General features: G+C 45.8%; 1 protein-coding gene across 1 annotated transcript in view; it reads left to right on the top strand.

Annotated features, from left to right (window-relative positions):
- Positions 1 to 25,659, top strand: part of LOC110488154 (retinoic acid receptor alpha-A-like) — a 146,877-nt gene that overhangs the window by 40,146 nt on the left and 81,072 nt on the right. The window contains exon 3 of the mRNA XM_036971308.1: positions 25,302 to 25,443. Coding sequence (XP_036827203.1) covers positions 25,302 to 25,443 — 142 coding nt within the window. The remainder of the gene's footprint in view (positions 1 to 25,301; positions 25,444 to 25,659) is intronic.

Below are 25,659 nucleotides of genomic sequence, written 5' to 3'. Positions count from 1 at the left end.
AATTACTAGTTACATGCATTTCATTTCAGAACTTTAAAATCTCCGTCTTGGTTTTATTTCAATAAAGTCCATTTTTTGCCTTACACAAGCTACCTTTTTGTATTTTGGGTATTTCATTTAGTTGAAAGCAATGTCAAACAATGATTTACCTGTAAATTCAACAGATAATTAAATTACTCATATCAACCAGGGGAATTCAGTCTGCAGAATCAAATCTCACTTCTTAGTACAAAAGGAAACTATGCATTTCCACTCCACAATGTAAAATCACACACTTCACAAAAGCAACGATCTTCACATTAAAATATTGTTTTTCACACTTTCCAACGCACACATGCATTATGTAATGTTCTTCTATCCTCGTGGGGACCTAAAATTTATTTCCTTTCAAATATTCTAGTTTCCCTAACCCCTAAACATAACCCTTACCCTAACCTTAATCCTTAACTCGTAACCTGTAACCCTAAAACTAAACCTAACTCCTAACCCTAACCCTAACCACTAACCCCTTACCCTTATTGTAACCCTAATCCCTATTCTAACCCAAACCTAACCCCTAATCCTAAAATAGGCTTTGTCCTCATGGGGATGTGGGAAATGTCCCCACGAGGTACAATTGTCCTTGTTTTACTATACTTGTGGGGACTTTTGGGAATTTTAGGTCCCCACAAGGATATAAGAACCATCCCACACCATGTGCATGTATGCACACAGACATACACACTAGAGGTTGACCGATTAGATTTTTCAATACCGATACCGATTATTGGAGGACCAAAAAAAAGCCGTTACCGATTAATTGGCCAATTTAAAAAATATATATTTGCAATAATGACAATTACAACAATACTGAATGAACACTTATTTTAACTTAATATAATACATCAATAAAAATCAATTTAGCCTCAAATAAATAATGAAACATGTTCAATTTGGTTTAAATAATGCAAAAACAAAGTGTTTGAGAAGTAAAAGTGCAATATGTGCCATGTAAAAAAGCTAACGTTTGAGTTCCTTGCTCAGAACATGAGAACATATGAAAGTTGGTGGTTCCTTTTAAACATGAGACTTCAATATTCCAAGGTAAGAGATTTTAGGTTGTAGTTAATATAGTATTTATAGGACTATTTTTCTCTATACCATTTGTATTTCATATACCTTTGACTATTGGATGTTCTTATAGACACTATAGTATTGCCAGTGTAACAGTATAGCTTCCGTCCCTCTCCTCGCCCCTACCTGGGTTCAAACCAGGAACACATCAACAACAGCCACACTCAAAGCAGTGTTACCCATCGCTCCACAAAAGCCATGGCCCTTGCAGACCAAGGGGAATAACTACTCCAAGTCTCAGAGCCAGTGACGTTGAAACGCTATTAGCGCGCACCCCGCTAACTAGCTAGCCATTTCACATCGATTACACCAGGCATTTGGCTGATAGACTTGAAGTCATAAACAGCGCTGTGCTTGCAAAGAGCTGCTGGCAAAACGCACGAAAGTGCTGTTTGAATGAATGCTTACGAGTCAAACTGCTCTATCAAATCATAGACTTAATTATAACATAACACACAGAAATACAAGCCTTTGGTCATTAATATGGTCAAATCCAGAAACTATCATCTCAAAAACAAAAAAAATATTATTTCAGTGAAATACGGATCCGTTCTGTATTTTATCTAACGGGTGGCATCCCTAAGTCTAAATATTCCTGTTACATTGCACAACCTTCAATGTCATAATTATGTAAAATTCTGGCAAATTAGTTCGCAATGAGCCAGGCTGCCCAAACTGTTGCATATACCCTGACTCTGCGTGCAATGAACGCAAGAGAAATTTCACCTGGTTAATATTGCCTGCTAACCTGGATTTCTTTTAGCTAAATATGCAGGTTTAAAAATATATACTTCTGTGTATTGATTTTAAGAAAGGCATTGGTGTTTATGGTTAGGTACAGTCGTCCAACGATTGTGCTTTTTTCGCAAATGCGCTTTTGTTAAATCATCCCCCAGCATTGCATCGATTATATGCAACGCAGGACACGCTAGATAAACTAGTAATATCATCAACCATGTGTAGTGATAACTAGTGATTATGATTGATTGATTGTTTTTTATAAGATAAGTTTAATGCTAGCTAGCAACTTACCTTGGCTTCTACTGCATTCGCGTAAAAGGCAGTCTCCTTGTGGAGTGCAACGAGAGGCAGGTGGTTATAGTGTTGGACTAGTTAACTGTAAAGTTGCAAGATTGCATCCCCCGAGCTGACAAGGTGAAAATCTGTCGTTCTGCCCCTGAACAAGGCAGTTAACCCACAGTTCCTAGAATGTGTTCTTAACTGACTTGCCTAGTTAAATAAAGGTATAAAAAAAAGAATAGGCAAAATCGGCGCCCAAAAATACCGATTTCCGATTGTTATGAAAACTTGAAATCGGCCCTAATTAATTGGCCATTCCGATTAATCGGTCGAACTCTAATACATACATACCATATGCACACACGCATGCATGCATGGACACATGCACACGCACACACACACACACACACCCACCCACACACACACACACACACACACACACACACACGCACGCACGCACACACTCCATATGCATGCATGTATGGACACAGGCTCATCTGGGTGATGTTCTCTGATTCTGAGTGTAATGATTATTATTAGAATGGGAGCTATGATGACTGCCAGCTGGGGTAGACAGACGGAAAATGGGTTCCTGTGTGTGTGTGTGTGTGTGTGTGTGTGTGTGTGTGTGTGTGTGTGACTGATTCACTTTCTTATTGCTTTTCAACTTCGCTTAAAAATATATATATATATATAAACATATCTGCTTGAGGTTTGTTGGTTTAACGCTGACATTCATATAAATCATGTATCGTTGTCAATGATTGAGGCACTCAAACAAGCTATGAACACAGATCTCCAGTTAGAATTCAGACCTTATTGACAAGACAAAACAGTACAAGGCTTCATTGAGATGTCAGCCTCTGTCTCCACTGTCCAGCCTGATTAAGAAACCTGCTGTTTGTCTTGAATAGGGACGGTCAGCCGATCCTGTATGTACGTCAGAAGCTTAGTGGAGCAGAGTGTTACCATCTGCTGAGAGAGAGGATAAGAGTGGAGACTGAAGATGTCTGCTTGGTGCCCCCAAGCCAGCGCCGAGAGAGGGAGAGGGAGAAAGAGAGAGAGAGAGAAATAGAGATGGAGAGGAAACCTGAAGAATGGGGACACAATTGGTCATCTGTGGGAGGTGGGGGAGATCTGAAACCCAACATGGAAGCTATCCTCCATACTCTCTTTCGATTCTACCTCTCTCTTTTCTCTCCTCCCCTGTGTCTCGATCTATTCAGGTCATGCTGGCTGAGTTGCCTCTCGTTTGAAAGGCCCCGACTAATTGACTTTTTTCTTTCTTTCTCCCTCTTTATTTTACCCTCTCTCTCTTTCTCTCTCAACCCATCTGTGCACTTCACGGGTGCCGTTTCCGGGGTGGTAAGGAGAAAGAGAGAGAATAGAAGGAGAAGGAGGGAGGAAGGAGGGGGAGAGATTGGCCCTGCTTATCCGACTTGTTCAATGTTTCCCAGAGGCCCATTGGCCACGATCACTCTCTAGTCTCTTCTCTTCTCTTCTTCTTCTCTTCTCTTCTCTTCTCTTCTCTTCTCTTCTCTTCTCTTCTCTTCTCTTCTCTTCTCTAGTCTTCTCTCTCTTCTCTAGTCTTCTCTTCTCTCTCTCTCTCTCCCTCCCTCTCTCTCTCTTCTCTTCTCACTCTCTCTGTGTTATCTGCTGAGGTTTCATGATCACCAGGGCAACAAAGCCAGTCTCTGCCATATGGAACTGCTTTTTTGCGCTCTTATTTACTCTGCCTTTTCAATGGCACCCAACCCTTGTACAACCCTGGTCCAATGGTCTTCTTCTTTACCTCTCTACCTCTCTTCTTTACCTCTCTTCTTTACCTCTCTACCTCTCTTCTTCTTTACCTCTGTCTCTATTCCTCTCTATGTCTATTCCTCTTTACCGCTCTACCTTTTTACCTCTCTACCTCTATTCCTCTCTACCTGTCATCCTCTCTACCTCTCTTCTTCTTTACCTCTCTACCTCTATTACTTTCTTCCTCTCTACTTCTCTACCTCTATTCCTCTCTTCCTCTCTTCCTCTCTACCTCTTCTTCTTTACCTCTCTACCTCTATTTATCTCTACCTCTCTTCTTCTTTACCTCTCTACCTCTATTCCTCTCTACCCTCTTCCTCTCTACCGCTCTTCTTCTTTACCTCTGTCTCTATTCCTCTATACCTTTCTTCTTTGCCTCTCTACCTTTATTTCTCTCTACCGCTCTTCCTCTCTACCTCAAATCAAATTCAAAATCAAATTATTTTCAAATGTAATCAAATGTTTTTATATAGCCTTTCGTACATCAGCTGATATCTCAAAGTGCTGTACAGAAACCCAGCCTAAAACCCCAAACAGCAAGCAATGCAGGTGTTGAAGCACGTTGGCTAGGAAAAACGCATGAGGAAGAAACCTAGAGAGGAACCACGCTATGAGGGGTGGCCAGTCCTCTTCTGGCTGTGCCGGGTGGAGATTATAACAGAACATGGCCAAGATGTTCAAATGTTCATAAATGACCAGCATGGTCAAATAATAGGTCTGGGACAGGTAGCACGTCCGGTGAACAGGTCAGGATTCCATAGCCGCAGGCAGAACAGTTGAAACTGTAGCAGCAGCACGGCCAGGTGGACTGGGGACAGAAAGGAGTCATCATACCAGGAAGTCCTGAGGCATGGTCCTAGGGCTCAGGTCCTCCCAGAAAGAGAAAGAAAGAGAGTGAGAGAGAATTAGAGAGAGCATACTTAAATTCACACAGGACACCGAATAGGACAGGAGAAGTACTCCAGATATAACAAACTGACCCTAGCCCCCCGACACATAAACTACTGTTGGAGGCTGAGACAGGAGGGGTCAGGAGACACTGTGGCCCCATCCGATGATACCCCCGGACAGGGCCAAACAGGCAGGATATAACCCCACCCACTTTGCCAAAGCACAGCCCCCACACCACTAGAGGGATATCTTCAACCACCAACTTACCATCCTGAGACAAGGCCGAGTATAGCCCACAAAGATCTCCGCCACGGCACAACCCAAGGGGGGGCGCCAACCCAGACAGGAAGATCACATCAGTGACTCAACCCACTCAAGTGACACACCCCTCCTAGGGACGGCATGAAAGAGCACCAGTAAGCCAGTGACTCAGCCCCTGTAATAGGGTTAGAGGCAGAGAATCCCAGTGGAAAGAGGGGAACCGGCCAGGCAGAGACAGCAAGGGCGGTTCGTTGCTCCAGAGCCTTTCCGTTCACCTTCACACTCCTGGGCCAGACTACACTCAATCATATGACCCACTGAAGAGATGAGTCTTCAGTAAAGACTTAAAGGTTGAGACCGAGTTTGCGTCTCTCACATGGGTAGGCAGACCATTCCATAAAAATGTAGCTCTATAGGAGAAAGCCCTGCCTCCAGCTGTTTGCTTAGAAATTCTAGGGACAATTAGGAGGCTTGCGTCTTGTGACCGTAGCGTACGTGTAGGTATGTACGGTAGGACCAAATCAGAGAGATAGGTAGGAGTCTGTAATTTGCTTTCTAATAATCATGATATTTTCCTCTCTACCTCTATTCTTCTTTACCTCTCTATCTGTTCCTTTCTACCTCTCTTCTTCTTTACCTCTCTACCTCTATTCCTCTCTACCTCTTCTTCTTTACCTCTCTACCTCTATTCCTCTATCTCTCTTCTTCTTTACCTCTCTACCTCTATTCCTCTCTACCTATTCTTCTTTACCTCTCTACCTCTATTCCTCTACCTTTATTCCTCTCTACCTCTCTTCTTCTTTACCTGTCTTCTTCTTTACCTCTCTATCTCTATTCCTCTCTACCTCTCTTCTTCTTTACCTCTCTACCTCTATTCCTCTCTACCTCTCTTCTTCTTTACCTCTCTACCTCTCTTCTTTACCTCTCCACCTCTATTCCTCTCTACCTCTTCTTCTTTACCTCTATTCCTCTCTACCTCTACATCTCTCTTCTTATTTTTCTCTCTACTTCTTTACCTCTCTACTTCTATTCCTCTCTACCTCTATTCCTCTCTACCTCTCTTCTTCTTTACCTCTCTACCTCTATTCGTCTCTACCTCTTTTCCTCTCTACCTCTATTCCTCTCTACCTCTATTCCTCTCTACCTCTCTTCCTCTCTATCTCTCTTCTTCTTTACCTCTCCTCTTCTTTACCTCTACCTCTGGTTGTAGTGAATACTCAGGCAACACAAAGCACCTTGGTCACAGGGGAGGGCAGGAGTGTGGAAGAGGGGAGGTGGGTAGAGAGAGAACGAGGCTGAGAGAGAGAGGTAAAGTGGAGGGGTTGGGTGGATTAGGTAAATAATTGATGTTCGGCACTTTCATTTTTTAAATCTGTAAATGAGACAGCCCTTAAGATGCCTCCAGGTTCCTGGACTCGGTGTGTGTGACACCCTGTTGGTGTTAGTGTTTATGTGTTTGTGTATGTGTGTGTGTGTGTGACATCCTATCTCTCCTCCCATTAAGATAACAAGATGTGTGTGTGTGGGGGGGGGGACTCAGAGACAGAGAGAAACATAGAGAGAGACACAGAGAGTCAGTAGACCAGACAAGGCTCAATATCCACTCATATCATGTCCCCAGATCAAACTTATAATTTATTTAGTCACCAGAACAGAGCCCCCCAGCTGGTGTGTGTTTGTGTGTGTGTTAGAGCTCGGCGATATGAAGCTGGGCAAAATTTTCTTTAATCCGTATTGCAGTAAATCAAATCAAATTTTATTTGTCACATACACATGGTTAGCAGATGTTAATGGGAGTGTAGCGAAATGCTTGTGCTTCTAGTTCCGACAATGCAGTAATACCAATGAGTAATCTAACCTAACAACTCCACAACTACTACCTTATACACACAAGTGTAAAGGGATAAAGAATATGTACATAAAGATATATGAATGAGTGATGGTACAGAACGGCATAGGCAAGATGCAGTAGATGGTATCGAGTACAGTATACACATATGAGATGAGTAATGTAGGGTATGTAAACATTATATTAATTGGCATTGTTTAAAGTGGCTAGTGAATTTCTTTTACATTAATTTCCATTATTAAAGTGGCTGGAGTTGAGTCAGTATGTTGGCAGCAGCCACTCAATGTTGGTGGTGGCTGTTTAACAGTCTGATGGCCTTGAGATAGAAGCTGTTTTTCAGTCTCTCGGTCCCTGCTTTGATGCACCTGTACTGACCTCGCCTTCTGGATGATAGCGGGGTGAACAGGCAGTGGCTCGGGTGGTTGTTGTCCTTGATGATCTTTATGGCCTTCCTGTGACATCGGGTGGTGTAGGTGTCCTGGAGGGCAGGTAGTTTGCCCCCGGTGATGCGTTGTGCAGACCTCACTACCCTCTGGAGAGCCTTACGGTTGTGGGCGGAGCAGTTGCCGTACCAGGCGGTGATACAGCCCAACAGGATGCTCTTGATCGTGCATTTGTAGAAGTTTGTGAGTGCTTTTGGTGACAAGCCAAATTTCTTCAGCCTCCTGAGGTTGAAGAGGCGCTGCTGAGCCTTCTTCACAACGCTGTCTGTGTGGGTGGACCAATTCAGTTTGTCCGTGATGTGTACGCCGAGGAACTTAAAACGTACTACCCTCTCCACTACTGTCCCGTCGATGTGGATAGGGGGGTGCTCCCTCTGCTGTTTCCTGAAGTCCACAATCATCTCCTTAGTTTTGTTGACGTTGATTGTGAGGTTATTTTCCTGACAACACACTCCGAGGGCCCTCACCTCCTCCCTGTAGGCCGACTCGTTGTTGTTGGTAATCAAGCCTACCACTGTAGTGTCGTCTGCAAACTTGATGATTGAGTTGGAGGCGTGCACGGCCACGCAGTCGTGGGTGAACAGGGAGTACAGGAGAGGGCTCAGAACGTACCCTTGTGGGGCCCCAGTGTTGAGGATCAGCGGGGTGGAGATGTTGTTACCTACCCTCACCACCTGGGGGCGGCCCGTCAGGAAGTCCAGAACCCAGTTGCACCGGGCGGGGTCGAGACCCAGGGTCTCGAGCTTGATGACGAGTTTGGAGGGTACTATGGTGTTAAATGCTGAGCTGTTGTCGATGAACTGTCACGGCCGTCCTCCTCTTCATCTGAAGAGGAGAGGCGAAAAGGATCTGAGGACCAATACGCGGCGTGGTAAGTGTCCATGGTCAATCTTTAATAAAGAAAGTAGTGAACACTGAAAACTATACAAAACCAGTAAACAAAATAACAACCGTGAAGCTAATGTGAGCTGCGCTGAAACAAGCCATCAACATAGACAATCACCCACAAACAAACAGTGCAACCCAGGTATGATTCTCAATCAGAGACAACTAATGACACCTGCCTCTGATTGAGAACCATACTAGGCCGAAAACATAGAAATGCCCCAAAACATAGAAAAACAAACATAGACTGCCCACCCAACTCACGCCCTGACCATACTAAATAAATACAAAACAACGGAAATAAAGGTCAGAACGTGACAGTACCCCCCCCCCCCAAAGGTGCGGACTCCGGCCGCAAAACCTTGACCTATAGGGGAGGGTCTGGGTGGGCGTCTGTCCGCGGTGGCGGCGCGGGACGCGGACCCCACCTCATCATTGTCTTAGTCCGCCTTATTGTCCGCCTCCGTGGCTTCCTCACCATGGCCACCCTACTTAGTGACCCCACTGGACAGAGGGGCTGCTCGGGACAGAGGTGGGGCAGCTGCTCGGGACAGAGGTGGGGCAGCTGCTCGGGACAGAGGGGCTCCGGCAGAGGCGCCGGACAGGCGGGAGGCTCCGGCAGAGGCGCCGGACAGGCGGGAGGCTCCGGCAGAGGCGCCGGACAGGCGGGAGGCTCCGGCAGAGGCGCCGGACAGGCTGGAGGCTCCGGCAGCGGCGCCGGACAGGCGGGAGGCTCCAGCAGCGGCGCCGGACAGGCGGGAGGCTCCGGCAGCGGGGCCGGACAGGCGGGAGACTCCGGCAGCGGCGCCGGACAGGCGGGAGACTCCGGCAGCGGCGCCGGACAGGCGGGAGACTCCGGCAGCGGCGCCGGACAGGCGGGAGACTCCGGCAGCGGCGCCGGACAGGCGGGAGACTCCGGCAGCGGCGCCGGACAGGCGGGAGACTCCGGCAGCGGCGCCGGACAGGCGGGAGACTCCGGCAGCGGCGCCGGACAGGCGGGACCACCTGCAGGGAGGAGACAGAGAGACAGCCTGGTGCGTGGGGCTGCCACAGGAACCACCAGGCTGGGGAGCCCTTCAGGAGGCTTGGGGTTAGGAGGAGGCACCTGAAGGACCGGGCTGTGGGGGAGCACTGGAGCTCTGGTGCGCAACCTTGGCACCACCTCCCCAGGCTGGATAACCACTCTAGCCCGGACCCTCCAGAGTGCAGGCACAGGTTGAACCGGGCTGTGGGTAAGCACGGGAGATCTAGTGCTTACTACACGCACCTCTCCCTTAGGCTCCACTCCCACATTCGCCCGGCACGAGCGGAGCGCAGGCAGAGGACGCACTGCACCCTCCCAGCGCCCCGGAGACACAGCACGCAGAGCCGGCGCAGGATACCCTGGACCAAAACTGCGTACCGGCGACCAGACCCGCTGAGCAGGCACCATACGCCCTGGCTCGATGCCCGCACTCGCATGACACTCTCGGGGGGCTGTCCTATAGCGCACCGGGCTATGGACACGTACTGGCGACACCGTGCGCTTAACCGCATAACACGGTGCCTGCCCAGTATCACGCTGCTTATAATAAGCACGAGGAGTGAGCGCAGGTTTGCTACCTGGCTTAGCTCCACCCCTCGTGTGCCCCCCCAAAAAAAATGTTTGGGGCTGTCTCTCGTACCTGTCGCACTGCCCTGCTGCCTTCGCCAACCTCATTCTCCTGTAACCTTCCTTGCACTGCTCCATCGAATCCCAGGCGGGCTCCGGCACTCTCCCTGGGTCGATGGCCCATCTGTCTACCTCCTCCCAAGTTGTGTAGTCCTGTGAAGCCGGCCGCTGTTGTTGTTGCTGCTGCTGCATCTGCCGTCGCTGTTTTTTACCACGCCGCTTGGTCCTTGGTTGGTGGGTGATTCTGTCACGGCCGTCCTCCTCTTCATCTGAAGAGGAGAGGCGAAAAGGATCTGAGGACCAATACGCGGCGTGGTAAGTGTCCATGGTCAATCTTTAATAAAGAAAGTAGTGAACACTGAAAACTATACAAAACCAGTAAACAAAATAACAACCGTGAAGCTAATGTGAGCTGCGCTGAAACAAGCCATCAACATAGACAATCACCCACAAACAAACAGTGCAACCCAGGCTACCTAAGTATGATTCTCAATCAGAGACAACTAATGACACCTGCCTCTGATTGAGAACCATACTAGGCCGAAAACATAGAAATGCCCCAAAACATAGAAAAACAAACATAGACTGCCCACCCAACTCACGCCCTGACCATACTAAATAAATACAAAACAACGGAAATAAAGGTCAGAACGTGACATGAACAGCATTCTCACATAGGTATTCCTCTTGTCCAGATGGGTTAGGGCATTGTGCAGTGTGGTTGCGATTGCGTTGTCTGTGGACCTATTGGGGCGGTAAGCAAATTGGAGTGGGTCTAGGGTGTCAGGTAGGGTGGAGGTGATATGGTCCTTGACTAGTCTCTCAAAGCACTTCATGATGACGGAAGTGAGTGGTAGTCGTTTAGCTCAGTTACCTTAGCTTTCTTGGGAACAGGAACAATGGTGGCCCTCTTGAAGCATGTGGGAACAGCAGACTGGGATAAGGATTGATTGAATATGTCTGTAAACACACCAGCCAGGTGTTCTGCGCATGCTCTGAGGACGCGGCTGGGGATGCCGTCTGGGCCTGCAGCCTTGCGAGGGTTAACATGTTTAAATGTTTTACTCACGTCGGCTGCAGTGAAGGAGAGTCCGCAGGATTTAGTAGCGGGCCGTGTCAGTGGCCCTGTATTGTCCTCAAAGTGGGCAAAAAAGTTATTTAGTCTGTCTGGAAGCAAGACATCCTGGTCCGCGACGGGGCTGGTTTTCTTTTTGTAATCCATGATTGACTGTAGACCCTGCCACATACCTCTTGTGTCTGAGCCGTTGAATTGCGACTCTACTTTGTCTCTATACTGACGCTTAGCTTGTTTGATAGCCTTGCGGAGGGAATAGCTACACTGTTTGTATTCGGTCATGTTTCAGGTCACCTTGCCCTGGTTAAAAGCGGTGGACCGCGCTTTCAGTTTCGCGCGAATGCTGCCATTAATCCACGGTTTCTGGTTTGGGAATGTTTTAATCGTTGCTGTGGGTATAACATCGTCAATGCACTTTCTAATGATTGTTTGTTGGACGTTGATTGTTGTTGGACGCAATGCGGAACATATCCCAATCCACGTGATCGAAGCAGTCTTGAAGCGTGGAATCAGATTGGTCGACCAGCGTTGAACAGACCTGAGCGCGGGAGCTTCTTGTTTTAGGCTCTGTCTGTAGGCTGGAAGCAACAAAATGGAGTTGTGGTCAGCTTTTCCGAAAGGAGGGCGGGGGAGGGCCTTATATGCGTCACGGAAGTTAGAATAACAATGATCCAGGGTTTTACCAGCCCTGGTTGCGCAATCGATATGCTGATAGAATTTAGGGAGTCTTGTTTTCAGATTAACCTTGTTAAAATCCCCAGCTATAATGAATGCAGCCTCAGGATATGTGGTTTCCAGTTTACATGGAGTCTGCTTGGGGGGACTACCTGCCCTCCAGGACACCTACACCACCCGATGTCACAGGAAGGCCATAAAGATCATCAAGGACAACAACCACCCGAGCCACTGCCTGTTCACCCCGCTATCATCCAGAAGGCGAGGTCAGTACAGGTGCATCAAAGCAGGGACCGAGAGACTGAAAAACAGCTTCCCTTGGTAGATAATGCGGTCAACATTTGATTGTAAGGAATTCTAAGTCAGGTGAACAGAAGGACTTGAGTGCCTGTATGTTGTTATGATCACACCACGTCTCGTTAATCATAAGGCATACACCCCCACCCCTCTTCTTACCAGAAAGATGCTTGTTTCTGTCGGCTGCACCGACTCCGTTAGCGTCTCTCGAGTGAGCCATGTTTCCGTGAAGCAAAGAACATTACAGTCTCTGATGTCTCTCTGGAATGCTACCCTTGCTCGGATTTCATCAACCTTATTGTCAAGAGACTGGACATTGGCGAGTAGTATGCTATGAAGTGGTGCGCGATGTGCCCGTCTCCGGAGCCTGACCAGAAGACCACCTCGTTTGCCCCTTTTACGACGTCGTTGTTTTGGGTCGCCGGCTGGGATCCGATCCATTGTCCTGGGTGGAAGGCAAAACACAGGATCCGCTTCGGGAGAGTCATATTCTTGGTCGTAATGATGGTGATTTGACATTGCTCTTATATTCAGTAGTTCCTCCCGACTGTATGTAATGAAACCTAAGATTACCTGGGGTACCAATGTAAAAAATAACACTTAAAAAAACAAAATACTGCATAGTTTCCTAGGAACGCGAAGCAAGGCGGCCATCTCTGTCGGCGCCGGAAATAAATTGACACTTTTCATATTGCGATATAAAATGTTTTATTTTTCAATTTTGTTTTAATCCCGCTTTGTAACACATCAAAATGTGGAAAACGTCAAGGGTTGTGAATACTTTCTGAAGATAATGAATATTGTTCACTACCTGAGGGAGTGGGAACTCAAAACACTGTTTCTAAATAGATTAATCAATTAGCCTACATGGCTATCAGGCTAATGTCCTACAAAACCTTTCCAGCACTTAGCCTAGGCTACTTGATGTTGTCCTATTCACTGCAAGTGGCACGCTCCACTCCGTGGGTGCATCAAAATAATACTAAAGTGGTGCCATGAACTCAATATTAAGAGGTGAGAAATACAGTATATACTCACATTTCTCTCCTCCCTCTCTCGGTGTCAGTAATTTTCGGTTTATTGTCACCTGCTGATGATCAGGTACACACCTTTTGGCGATCAGGTAAACACCTGCAGGTGATCAGGTAAATAACTGATGGCAATCAGGCAAACACCTTCTGGCGATCAGGCAAACACCTGCTGGTGATCAGGTAAACAACTGATGGCAATCAGGCAAACACCTTCTGGCGATCAGGTAACCCAAACACCTGCTGGTGATCAGGTAAATAACTGATGGCAATCAGGCAAACACCTTCTGGTGATCAGGCAAACACCTGCTGGCGATCAGGCAAACACCACCTGCTGGCGATCACGTAAACACCTTCTGGCGATCAGGCAAACACCACCTGCTGGCAATCAGGCAAACACCACCTGCTGGCGATCACGTAAACACCTTCTGGCGATCAGGCATACACCTACTGGCGATCAGGCAAACACCACCTGCTGGCGATCAGGCAAACACCTGCTGGCGATCAGGCAAACACCACCTGCTGGCGATCACGTAAATACCTGCTGGTAAAATGCCCTGCTTAAGGGTGTGCTGTGATATCTTGTTATGAGCTTCAAACAGAGTCGACAAGCATCATATGGGAAATATCACATGGACACCACTGTCACAGGAGAGAGAGAATCAGTTAGAGAGAGAGAGAATCATGTAGAGAGAGAGAGAGAGAGAATAAGGTAGAGAGAGAGAATCAGGTAGAGAGAGATAATCAGCTAGAGAGAGAGAGAGAGAGAGAGAGAGAAAATAAGGTAGAGAGAGAGAATAAGGTAGAGTGAGAGAGAGAGAATAAGGTAGAGAGAGAGAATCAGGTTGAGAGAGAGAGACTCAGGTAGAGAGAGAGATAATAAGGTAGAGAGAGAGAGATAATAAGGGAGAGACAGTGTCTGACAGACAAATCAACCTGCATACTGTATGCTTATTGTTATTGTTCAATGTATGGTTATTTTGACCCTTTGTTATTGCTGTTACTGTTGTCCCATTGACAATTTAGATTCTTATTATTTTCATATTGTAAATATCCAAAGTAAGCTTTGCAATATGTACATTGTTACGTCATGCCAATAAAGCAAATTGAACTGATTTGAATTGAGTGAGAGAATAAGGTAGAGAGAGAGAGCAAGAGAGAGAGAAAGAGCATTTAAGTTTTGGAAACATCTAAAATACATAGACCCCATCTCATATCATTACCACGCCCTGCAATGACAAGACCTGAGCAAGGGAAAGAGTCCCTTCAGCCAGCTGGTCCCAGGGCTGAGTACACTAACACACTGAAGCCTCAGGACCAGAACATCCAATCAATCAGAATAAACCAAATTACAACACAGTCACAACAAAACTACATTACCTATTGAGAAGCAAAAGCACAAAGCAAAATGCAGTAGAGGAACAGGTTGAGAGAGAGAGAGAGAGAGAGAGAGAGAGAGAGAGAGAGAATCATGTAGGTAGGTAGAGAGAGAGAGAGAGAATCAGGTTGATAGAGCGAGGGGGAGAGAATCTACTGTGGGATATGCGTCAACAGCAACCTTTGGAAAATCCTCTGCATTATCATTAACAACAGACTCGTACATTTCCTCAGTGAAAACAATGTAATGAGAAAATGTCAAATTGGCTTTTTACCAAATTACTGTACGAGACCACATATTCACCCTGCACACCCTAATTGACCAACAAACAAACCAAAACAAAGGCAAAGTCTTCTCATGCTTTTTTTATTTGATTTTTTTTTAAAAATTGGCATGAGGGTCTGCTATACAAATTGATGGAAAGCGGTGTCGGGTTAAAAACATACAACATTATAAAATCTATGTACACAAAGAAGTGTGCGGTTAAAATTGACAAAAAACACACACATTTGTGACCGACCACCTTGATTCGGTCTTGAATTTGAAATTGTGTTTTTTACATTGGATTAAAGCAGAGACACAGAGCTACAAAATGGTATATCATACACTGCATTTTTGAGGAACAATTGGAAAGTAATTCTGATTTGAAAGTTAATCAACTTGTAACCTCACTTTTGAGAAAATGGCCTTTGAATCTTTTGGTACCTACTGGAGAACTCCCCTTTGTCTACACCCATTCAGCATTGTTCACACCCTCTTAAGCCAGCCCCACACTAATCTTTAAGGATTCACATGTGAGGTCATGTGCTAAATAGTGAGAAGTAAAGATTAAGATTAAAAGTTGTAAAAGTAGTAGCCTACAATAAGGAAAAAATCTAGGTAAACATAAAGTGTCCAGATGAAAATATTTTATAAATATTAGATGACGCCTACCCAGATGCACTTTCATGGGTCATGTGAAAGAAATACTATAACCCCCAGCCACATCTTGCTAAGTGCAATAGAACTAGATAGTGTTAATATTACATACAATAATATGCAGTATGTACAAGAACAATATCAATAATGATATCAGTGATAGACGAGGTAGTTATATGTTTTTTAGAAATATTTAGGGCTAACTTATTCCTTGCCACCCACTCTGACACGAACTGCAGCTCTTTGTTGAGTGTTGCAGTCATTTCAGTCGCTGTAGTAGCTGACGTGTGTAGTGTTGAGTCATCCACATACATAGAAACTCTGGCTTTACTCAGTCAGTGGCATGTCATTAGTAAAAATTGAAAAACGCAATGGGCTTAAACAGCTACCCTGGGGAGTTCCTGATTCTAACTGGATTATATTTGATAGGCTTCCGTTAAAGAACACCCTCTGTGTTCTGTTAGACAAGTAACTCTTTATCCACATTATAGCAGGAGGTGTAAAGCCATAGCACATACGTTTTTCCAGAAGCAGACAATGATCGATAATGTCTAAAGCTGCACTGAAGTCTAAGACAGCCCCCGCAATAATTTTATCATCAATTTCTCTCAGCCAATCATCAGTCATTTGTGTAAGTGCTGTGCTTGTTGAGTGTCCTTCCCTATAAGAATGTTGAAATTCTGTTGTCCATTTGTTTATTGTAAAATAGCATTGTATCTGGTCAAACACAATTTTTTCCAGAAGTTTACTAAGGGTTGGTAACAGGCTGATTGGTCGACTATTTGACCAAGTAAAGGGGGCTTTACTATTCTTGGGTAGCGGAATGACATTAGCTTCCCTCCAGGCCTGAGGGCACACACTCTGTAGTAGGCTTAAATTGAAAATGTGGCAATTAGGAGTGGCAATATCATCTGCTATAATCCTCAGTAATTTTCCATCTAGATTGTCAGACCCTGGTGGCTTGTCATTGTTGATAGACAACAATACGTTTTTCACCTCTTCCACACTGACTTTACTTAATTCAAAAGTACAATTCTTGTCTTTCATAATTTGGTCCGATATACTTGGATGTGTAGTGTCAGCGTTTGTTGCTGGCATGTCTTCCCTACGTTTGCTTATCTTGCCAATGAAGAAGTCATTAAAGTAGTTTGCAATATCAGTGGGCTTTGTGATGAATCAGCCATCTGATTCAATAAATGAAGGAGCCGAGTTGGCTTTTTTCCCCAAAATTTAAGGTGCCCCAAATCTTTTTACTATCATTCTTTATATAATGTATCTTTGTTTCATAGTGTAGTTTTTTTTAAATTTAGTTTAATCACATGATTTCTTAATTTGCAGTACGCTTACCAATCAGTTGGGCTGCCACACTTAATTGTCATACCTTTTGCTTCATTCCTCTCAACCATACAATTGTTCAATTCCTCATCAATCCAAGGGGATTTAGCAGTTTTTACAGTCATTTTCTTAATGGGTGCGTGCTTATTAGTAACTGGAATAAGTAGTTTCATAAATGTGTCAAGTGCAGCGTCTGGTTGCTCCTCATTACACACCACAGACCAGCAAATATTCTTTACATCATCAACATATGAATCACTACAACACTTCTTGTATGACCTCTTACACACTATATTAGGCCCAGCCTTTGTAACTTTGGTTTTCCTAGATATGGCTATTATATTGTGATCACTACATCCGATGGATTTGGATACTGCTTTAAAACAAATATCTGCAGCATTAGTAAAATACATGTTGATGATTTATTTCCTGTGCTGTCAGTCAACCCTGGTAGGTAGACTGACAACCTGATCCAGGTTGCAAGCACTGGTTACAGTTAGAATTTTTTTCCTGAGTGGGCAGCTTGATAATAGCTAGTCAATATTTAACGGCTATCATATACTTCTCTGTTGAAGTCACACACATTAACTATTTTAAGCATCAAGCATTTCACACATATTGTCCAGATACTGATTGGTGGTTTATAGCAGCTTCCCACAAGAATGGACTTTAGGTGAGGCAGATGAACCTGTAACCATATTACTTCAACAGTATTTAACTTCAGATCGTCTCTAAGCTTTACAGGAATGTGGTTCTGAATATAGACCGCAGAACCGCCTTCGTTGGCATTTCTGTCTTTTCAGTAGATGTTATAACCATTTCTTGTTACCACTGTATCAACAAAGGTATTATCTAAATGAGTTGAATGTCATATGTTACAAGCAAGTTATTGACTTCATGGACCTTGTTTCTTAGGCTCCATATGTTAATATGGCCTATTTTTAGCACTTTTCTGGGTTGCTTGATTGTTTTTAATGCTTTACTGGGAAGCTTATTAACAGAGGTAGATTTACTCATGTTATTTACATTGGTGCTGATAGTGCACAGTTTTTAATTGTACCTTTATTTAACTAGGCAAGTCACTTAAGAATACATTCCTATTTTCAATTATGGCCTAGGAACAGTGGGTAAACTGCCTTGTTCTGGTGGCAGAACGACAGATTTTTGCCTCAGCTTGGGGATTTGATCTTTCGGTTACAAGTCCAACACTCTAACCACTAGGCTACCTGCCGCCCCAGAGTGAGCTGCATAAAGTGGTCTTCCTACTATTGCACACCGCCTCAGTGCTAACAGTGTAGCTCTGGTTTATAGGCTCATGATTACCGCTTACAATAGCTGTAGGATAAACAGATGTATTCGGTGCAGTTAGTGGTACATAAATTAAATTACTTACATTGTGTTTGCCAATGCCCCTAAGATCATGTACATTTGATGCAGCATTATGACGACTCATTGTCACAATGGTAGGGTTATCTGAGCTGGTCTTGGATCATTTACCAGTCATTGTTTCAACGCAGCCTTGAAATGCGTGGACAAAGTCCAGGAGCCAAGATGATTTGGATGGACTCTGTCATTCCTGTAGAGTATCTTCTGTTTCCAGAAGGTGTCAAAGTTATCAATAAAAGAGACTCCAGCAGAGCTACAGTAGTATTTTAGCCGGATGTGTAATGCCAGCAGTCTGCTGAATCTTTCACACCTGCGGCCCAACGATGGTACTGGACCTGAAATTATTGGCCATTTTTTGGAGTCTTTTAATGCTAAAATCAGTTCTTTAAAATCAATTTTCAATGTTCCGAGTTAGCCCTCCTGATGTTGTTTGACCCTACATGGACCACGACAGTGTCAGCTCCTGGCATCTGTGATAGAACAGTCAGAAGCAGCTATGTTATGTCCTGTACTCGTGCTTCTGGGTAGCACAGGGCTTTTGGAGACCGAGATGTTTCTCACCATAGAGCTGCCTATGATGACAGCTGGTGATGTTGATTTTCATCATAGGTACACTTCAACTAGGACAGACAAAATGAGAAAAAAAATCCAGAAAATCACATTGTAGGATTTTTTATGAATTTATTTGCAAATGTACCTATGATGAAAGTTACAGGCCTCTCTCATCTTTTTAAGTGGGAGAACTTGCTCAATTGGTGGCTGACTAAATACTTTTTTGCCCCACTGTACATCTCTGTTCCGTCTAACCCTGGAATGTAATGAAATTCCAAAGATCTGGAAATCAGCATTTGGCCTACCACTTTTAATGATTATAGGCAAATCTTAAAACTCTCACTCCTGGTGAAAAAACTTGAAACCCTTGTAAGTGAACAGTTAACAGAGTTTTTTTTTTTACTAACTCTATTTTATCAAAGTACCAATCGGGCTTCAGCAAGAAGCATAGCACAATTACAGCAGCCATGAATGTTTTAAATGATATCACTGAAGCCATTGATGTCACGGCTTCAATAAGTAGTGAGTGCAGGAGTCAGGCGCAGAGAGCAGGGTAGTGCAAAAGATGTGGATCTTTAATATTCCAAAAAAACAGAGAGACGGTCACGCCACACACACAAGGGCGCGTAAAGTCCCAGTCCAAACAAACAGTATGAAACTGAAACCACAAGAATAATCAAACACCACAAACAGAAAAACAAGCCCGCATAAAAGCCGGTGGGCCTACTGGGTTTAAATAGCCCACAACCAAACCTAAACACGAAACAGGTGCAACTAATCAGACAAAACTAACTGAAACAGAAAAGGGGATCGGTGGCAGCTAGTAGGCCGGCGACGACAACCGCCGTGCGCCGCCCGAACAGGAAGAGGCACCATCTTCGGCGGGAACCCCCCCCCCCCAAAATGTCCCCCACCGGTACCCAGCACCTCTCCTCCGGACCGTACCCCTCCCAGTCCATGAGGTACTGCAGACCCCTCACCCGGCGTCTCGAGTCCAGAATAGCTCGTACCGTGTACGCCGGGGACCCCTCGATGTCCAGAGGGGGCGGAGGGAGCTCCGGCACCTCGCCTTCTTGTAGGGGACCAGCTACCACCGGCCTGAGGAGAGACACATGAAACGAGGGGTTAATGCGATAGTGAGAGGGAAATTGCAATCTATAACACACCTCGTTTATCCTCCTCAGGACTTTAAATGGACCCACACACTGCGGCCCTAGCTTCCGGCAGGGCAGGCGGAGGGGCAGGTTTCGGGTCGAGAGCCAGACCCTGTCCCCTGGTGCGAACACAGGGGCCTTACTGCGGTGGCGGTCAGCGCTCTTCTTCTGCCGTCCACCGGCCTGCTTAAGAGAGTCCTGGACTGCCCGCCAGGTCTCCCTAGAGCGCTGTACCCACTCCTCCACCGCAGAAGCTTCGGTCTGACTCTGATGCCACGGAGCCAGGATCGGCTGGTAGCCCAGCACGCATTGGAATGGCGACATGTTCGTGGAGGAGTGACGGAGTGAGTTCCTGGCCAACTCCGCCCATGGGACGTACCACGCCCATTCTCCTGGTCGGTCCTGGCAATACGACTGCAGAAACCTACCCACTTCCTGGTTCATTCTTTCCACCTGCCCATTACTCTCGGGGTGATAACCAGAGGTCAGGCTGACCGAGACCCCCAGACGCTCCATAAACGCCCTCCAAACACGGGACGTGAACTGGGGACCTCGATCAGATACGATGTCCTAGTTACGACCCCGTAGTGCCAGAAGACATGGGTAAATAGAGCCTCCGCAGTCTGTAGGGCCGTAGGGAGACCAATAAATGGGAGGAGACGGCAGGGCTTAGAGAACCGATCCACAACGACCAGAATGGTAGTGTTCCCCTGAGACGGGGGAAGATCAGTAAGAAAATCCACCGATAGATGAGACCAGGGCCGTTGTGGAACCGGGAGGGGCTGTAACTTCCCTCTAGGCCTGTGCCTAGGAGCCTTACTCTGGGCGCACACCGAACAGGAGGAGACAAAGAGCCTCATGTCCTTGGCTAAGGTGGGCCACCAGTATTCCCCCCTAAGACCCCGCACTGTCCTCGCAATCCCCGGATGACCTGAAGAAGGTAGTGTGTGAGCCCACCGAATCAATTGATCGGCCTTAGTGTTTTAGGAAACATGGTCTATAAGAGGTGGTAAATCTAAATCGAGTAAAGAACATGGCCCACCTAGCCTGACGTGGATTCAGTCTCCTCGCCGCCCGGATATACTCCAGATTGCGGTGGCCAGTCCAGATGAGGAAAGGGTGTTTAGCCCCCTCAAGCCAGTGTCTCCACACCTTCAGGGCTTTTACCATAGCAACTCCCGGTCCCCCACATCATAGTTCTGCTCCGCCGGACCGGTTGTGTACCCGAGTGCTGAGAGAGCACGGCTCCGACCCCAGCCTCGGACGCATCCACCTCCACTATGAATGCTAACGAAGGGTCCGGATGCGCCAACACGGGCGCGTCATTAAACAGCGCCTTCAACTGGTTGAAAGCTCCATCTGCCTCGGCCGACCACCGTAAACGCACCGGCCCCCCCTTCTGCAGTGAGGTAATAGGCGCCGCCACTTGGCCAAAACCCTGGATTAACCTCCGGTAGTAATTGGCAAACCCTAAAAACCGCTGCACCTCCTTTACCGTCGTCGGAGTCTGCCAATTACGCACAGCGTTAACGCGGTCACACTCCATCACCACCCCCGAGGCGGAAATGCGATAACCCAGGAAGGAAATGGCTCGTTTGGAGAACATACATTTCTCAGCCTTGACGTATAGGTCATGCTCCAACAGTCGCCCAAGTACCTTGCGCACCAGTGAGACATGCGCGGCGGCGCGTGTGGCAAAATATATCAAGATGTCATCAGTGTATACCACCACACCCTGCCCGTACAGGTCCCTGAGAATCTCATTTACAAAGGATTGAAAGATGGCTGGAGCATTCTTCAACCCAAACGGCATGACAAGGTACTCATAGTGGCCTGATGTGGTACTAAACGCTGTTTTCCACTCGTCTCCCTCCCGAATACGCACCAGATTATACGCGCTCCTGAGGTCCAGTTCGTGAAAAAACGCGCTCCGTGGAATAATTCCACCGCCGTAGCGATGAGAGGTAGCGGATAACTAAATCCCACTGTGATCGAATTTAGACCTCGATAATCAATGCACGGACGCAGTCCTCCCTCCTTTTTCTTCACAAGAAAATAAACTTGAGGAGACAGGTGACATGGAGGGCCGAATGTACCCCTGTCTCAGAGATTCCGTGACATATGTCTCCATAGCCAACGTCTCCTCCTGAGACAATGGGTACACGTGACTCCTGGGAAGTGCAGCGAATGCAGATCTGGCCGCCGTACACAGATCTGGCTCTCAAGAGAAGACAGGCTATGTGCATACTGCCCACAAAATGAGGTGAAAATTGAGCTTACACAGATTACACAGACCCACAAAGAATTGGAAAACAAATACCATTTTGATAAACTCCAATATCTGTTGGGTGAAATTCCACAGTGTGCCATCACAGCAGCAAGTTTTGTGACCTGTTGCCACAAGAAAAGGTCAACCAGTGAAGAACAAACACCATTGTAAATACAACCCATATTTATGTTTATTTATTTTCCCTTTTGTACTTTAACTATTTACACATCGGTACAACACTATATATAGCCATAATATGACATTTGAAATGTCTCTATTCATTTGGAACTTTGATGAGTGTAATGTTTACTGTTCATCGTCTCTTGTTTATTTAACTTTTTTTTATTTTTTTATCTATTTCACTTGCTTTGGGAATTAAACATATATTTCCCATGCCAATAAAGCGAGAATCCGGTAGGTAGAAAGAGAGTTAGAGAGAGAGAATCAGGTAGGTAGAGAGAGAGGGAATAATGTAATTAGAGAGAGAGAGAGAGTAAGGTAGGTAGAGAGAGAGACAATAAGGTAGGTAGAGAGAGAGAGAAAGAAAGAGAATCCGGTAGAAAGAGAGAGAGATAAAGACTCAGGTATGTAGAAAGAGAGATAATCAGTTAGGTAGGGAGAGGGAATCACGTAGAGAGAGAGTGAATCAGGTAGTCCGAGAGAGATAGAGAGAGAGAGGTACTGTAGGTAGAGAGAAAGAGAGAGAATCAGGTATGTAGAGAGAGAGAGAGATAAAGAATCAGGTAGGTCGAGAGAGATAAAGAGAGAGAGAATCAGGTACTGTAGGTAGACATAAAGAGAGAGAATCAGGTATGTAGAGAGAGAGATAAAGAATCGGGTAGGTAGAAAGAGAGAGAATCAGTTAGGTAGGGAGAGGGAATCAGGTAGAGAGAGAGAGAATCAGGTAGAGAGAGAGAGATAAAGAGAGAGAGAGAGAGAGAGATAATCAGGTAGGTTGAGAGAGATAAAGAGAGAGAGAATCAGGTACTGTAGGTAGAGAGAAAGAGAGATAATCAGGTATGTAGAGAGAGAGAGATAAAGAATCAGGTAGGTAGAGAGAGAGAGAGAGAGAGAGAGAGAGAGAGAGAGAGAGAATCAGGTATGTAGAAAGAGAGAGAGATAAAGAATCAGGTAGGTCGAGAGAGATAAAGAGAGAGAGAATCAGGTACTGTAGGTAGACATAAAGAGAGAGAATCAGGTATGGAGAGAGAGAGATAAAGAATCGGGTAGGTAGAAAGAGAGAGAATCAGTTAGGTAGGGAGAGGGAATCAGGTAGAGAGAGAGAGAATCAGGTAGAGAGAGAGAGATAAAGAGAGAGAGAGAGAGAGAGATAATCAGGTAGGTTGAGAGAGATAAAGAGAGAGAGAATCAGGTACTGTAGGTAGAGAGAAAGAGAGATAATCAGGTATGTAGAGAGAGAGAGATAAAGAATCAGGTAGAGAGAGAGACAGAGAGCGAGAGAGAGAATAAGGCAAGTCGAGAGAGAGAGAGAATCAGGTATGTAGAAAGAGAGAGAGATAAAGACTCAGGTATGTAGAAAGAGAGATAATCAGTTAGGTAGGGAGAGGGAATCACGTAGAGAGAGAGTGAATCAGGTAGTCCGAGAGAGATAGAGAGAGAGAGGTACTGTAGGTAGAGAGAAAGAGAGAGAGAATCAGGCATGTAGAGAGAGAGAGAGAGAGAGAGAGAGAGAGAGAGAGAATAAGGCAAGTAGAGAGAGAGAGAGAATCAGGTATGTAGAAAGAGAGAGAGATAAAAAATCAGGTAGGTAGAGAGAGAGAGAGAGAGAGGGAGAGAGAGAATAAGGCAAGTAGAGAGCGAGAGAGAGAGAGAATAAGGTAGGTGGAGAGGGAGAGGAGGAGGAGAGAGAGAGAGAGCAGATGTGATGATTAAGTCTGGGTGCATCAGGGTGTGTGTGTGTGATAGTGCTTCCCTTGAGGAACACAGAGATGAAGAAGTCACAGCATCTGTTGACTGCTGCTGCTGCTTCTGCTGCTGCTGAGAAATCACTTCACAAAGACTCTGAGGCACACACACACACATGCACGCACACACACATCGATGCATGCACACACACACCAATGCACGCACACACACACCGCTCCAAGGACTTTTATCCTGCCCTGCATGGTCACAGGGATGGGATTGAATGAATTATTACTACATTAGCCTTGGGTTCCGCACCCAACCTGAATACATTGCGCGTTGTTTCTGTTTGTGCGTGTGCGTGTGTTATCTATATATTAGAACAGAGAGGTAACGTATAAGAAGGTACTCTGCTCAGATCAGCTAGGATAAAGACACACATGTGCACGCACAGACACTCAGACTCACAGACACACACACACACACACATGATCAGGCAAGAATAAAGGCCTCTATTAAGAAAATGAATAATACCAGTCGAGGGGCGGTGTCCCTGGACTGGTCACATGGTGTTGAAATCCCAGACGTGATTGGCAAGCACTTGTGGGCACTGCGGGACGGGACTGGTATGTTGACAGATGTTTGAGTCTAAAGCGAGATGGGGCTGCTACACACACACACGCTACTGCATCAGCCATTTCAGCCCTGTGCGTACGCCATCTAATCCGTTACCCATCATGCATTCTGCTCCCCTAATGAAAACGCAAGGTCCCATCTGTCACAGGAGCCTATGGCAAATGGCAGAGGCCCTCTCGCCTGAGAGCCTGGATGATGGAGGATCATTGAGAAGGACCCCAGAGCCACAACAAATGAATAACAACTGAAACATCTTTAAGGAAGCTACTTGAATTCCTCTTGTTTTCCCTCAAATTCCTCTCATCTCTCACCCGCTGCTCCGACTGTGTTGGTAGGCAAATTATGCTTCTATTGAAGCAACTGATACAAGACAGTTACACCATAGTTGTTTTTGGACATACTGTAGACGTAAACCATAGGGGGGGGTCATTCTCCTTCTGTTATAGTCAGTTACACCAGCGTTCTTAGAAAGTCACACCAATTCACTGAACATCACTTAACACGCCATGTTAACATCCTCTACAACGCTTCCTCTTTCCTCTGATTACACACAGACACCACAAATGCTTGTTGCTATGACATCCTGAGCTGAATGCAGTCGAGGAAGATTTGTATTTATTAATTGTATTTAACCTTTTATCCAGTGTAACCATGTTTTACCAGATAGACTGATCCCTCTCTTTTCTTCTCTCTCTCTCTCTTTTCTTCTCTCTCTCTCTCTCTCCTCTCTCTCTCTCTCTCTCGCTCTCTCTCTCTCGCTCTCTTTCTCTAACTCTTTCTCTCTATCTATCTCTCTTTCTCTTTAACTCTCTCTCTCAGGGTTTTTTCCGTAGATCCATCCAGAAGAACATGGTGTACACGTGTCACCGGGACAAGAACTGCATCATCAACAAGGTGACCAGGAACCGCTGTCAGTACTGCCGACTCCAGAAGTGCTTTGGCGTGGGCATGTCCAAAGAGTGTGAGTCTTTCTCTCACACAAACACACATACACATGCACATTCGCGCACACACACACACCACTGTTACTACTGATGGGAATGTCCAAAGAGTGTTGGTTAGTTTGTCTCAATCCCACATTTCTAATCCCAAACCACGCCACTAGGGAAGTTTCCTGGTAGGGAAGTTTCCTGGTAGGGAAGTTTCCTTGGTAGGGAAGTTTCCTGGTAGGGAAGTT

Source organism: Oncorhynchus mykiss, chromosome 32 (assembly GCF_013265735.2).
Source record: "Oncorhynchus mykiss isolate Arlee chromosome 32, USDA_OmykA_1.1, whole genome shotgun sequence".
Classification (NCBI taxonomy): Eukaryota; Metazoa; Chordata; class Actinopteri; order Salmoniformes; family Salmonidae; genus Oncorhynchus; species Oncorhynchus mykiss.
The sequence above is the reverse complement of the archived record's forward strand: the minus strand, read 5'-3'. Positions and strand labels throughout refer to the sequence as shown.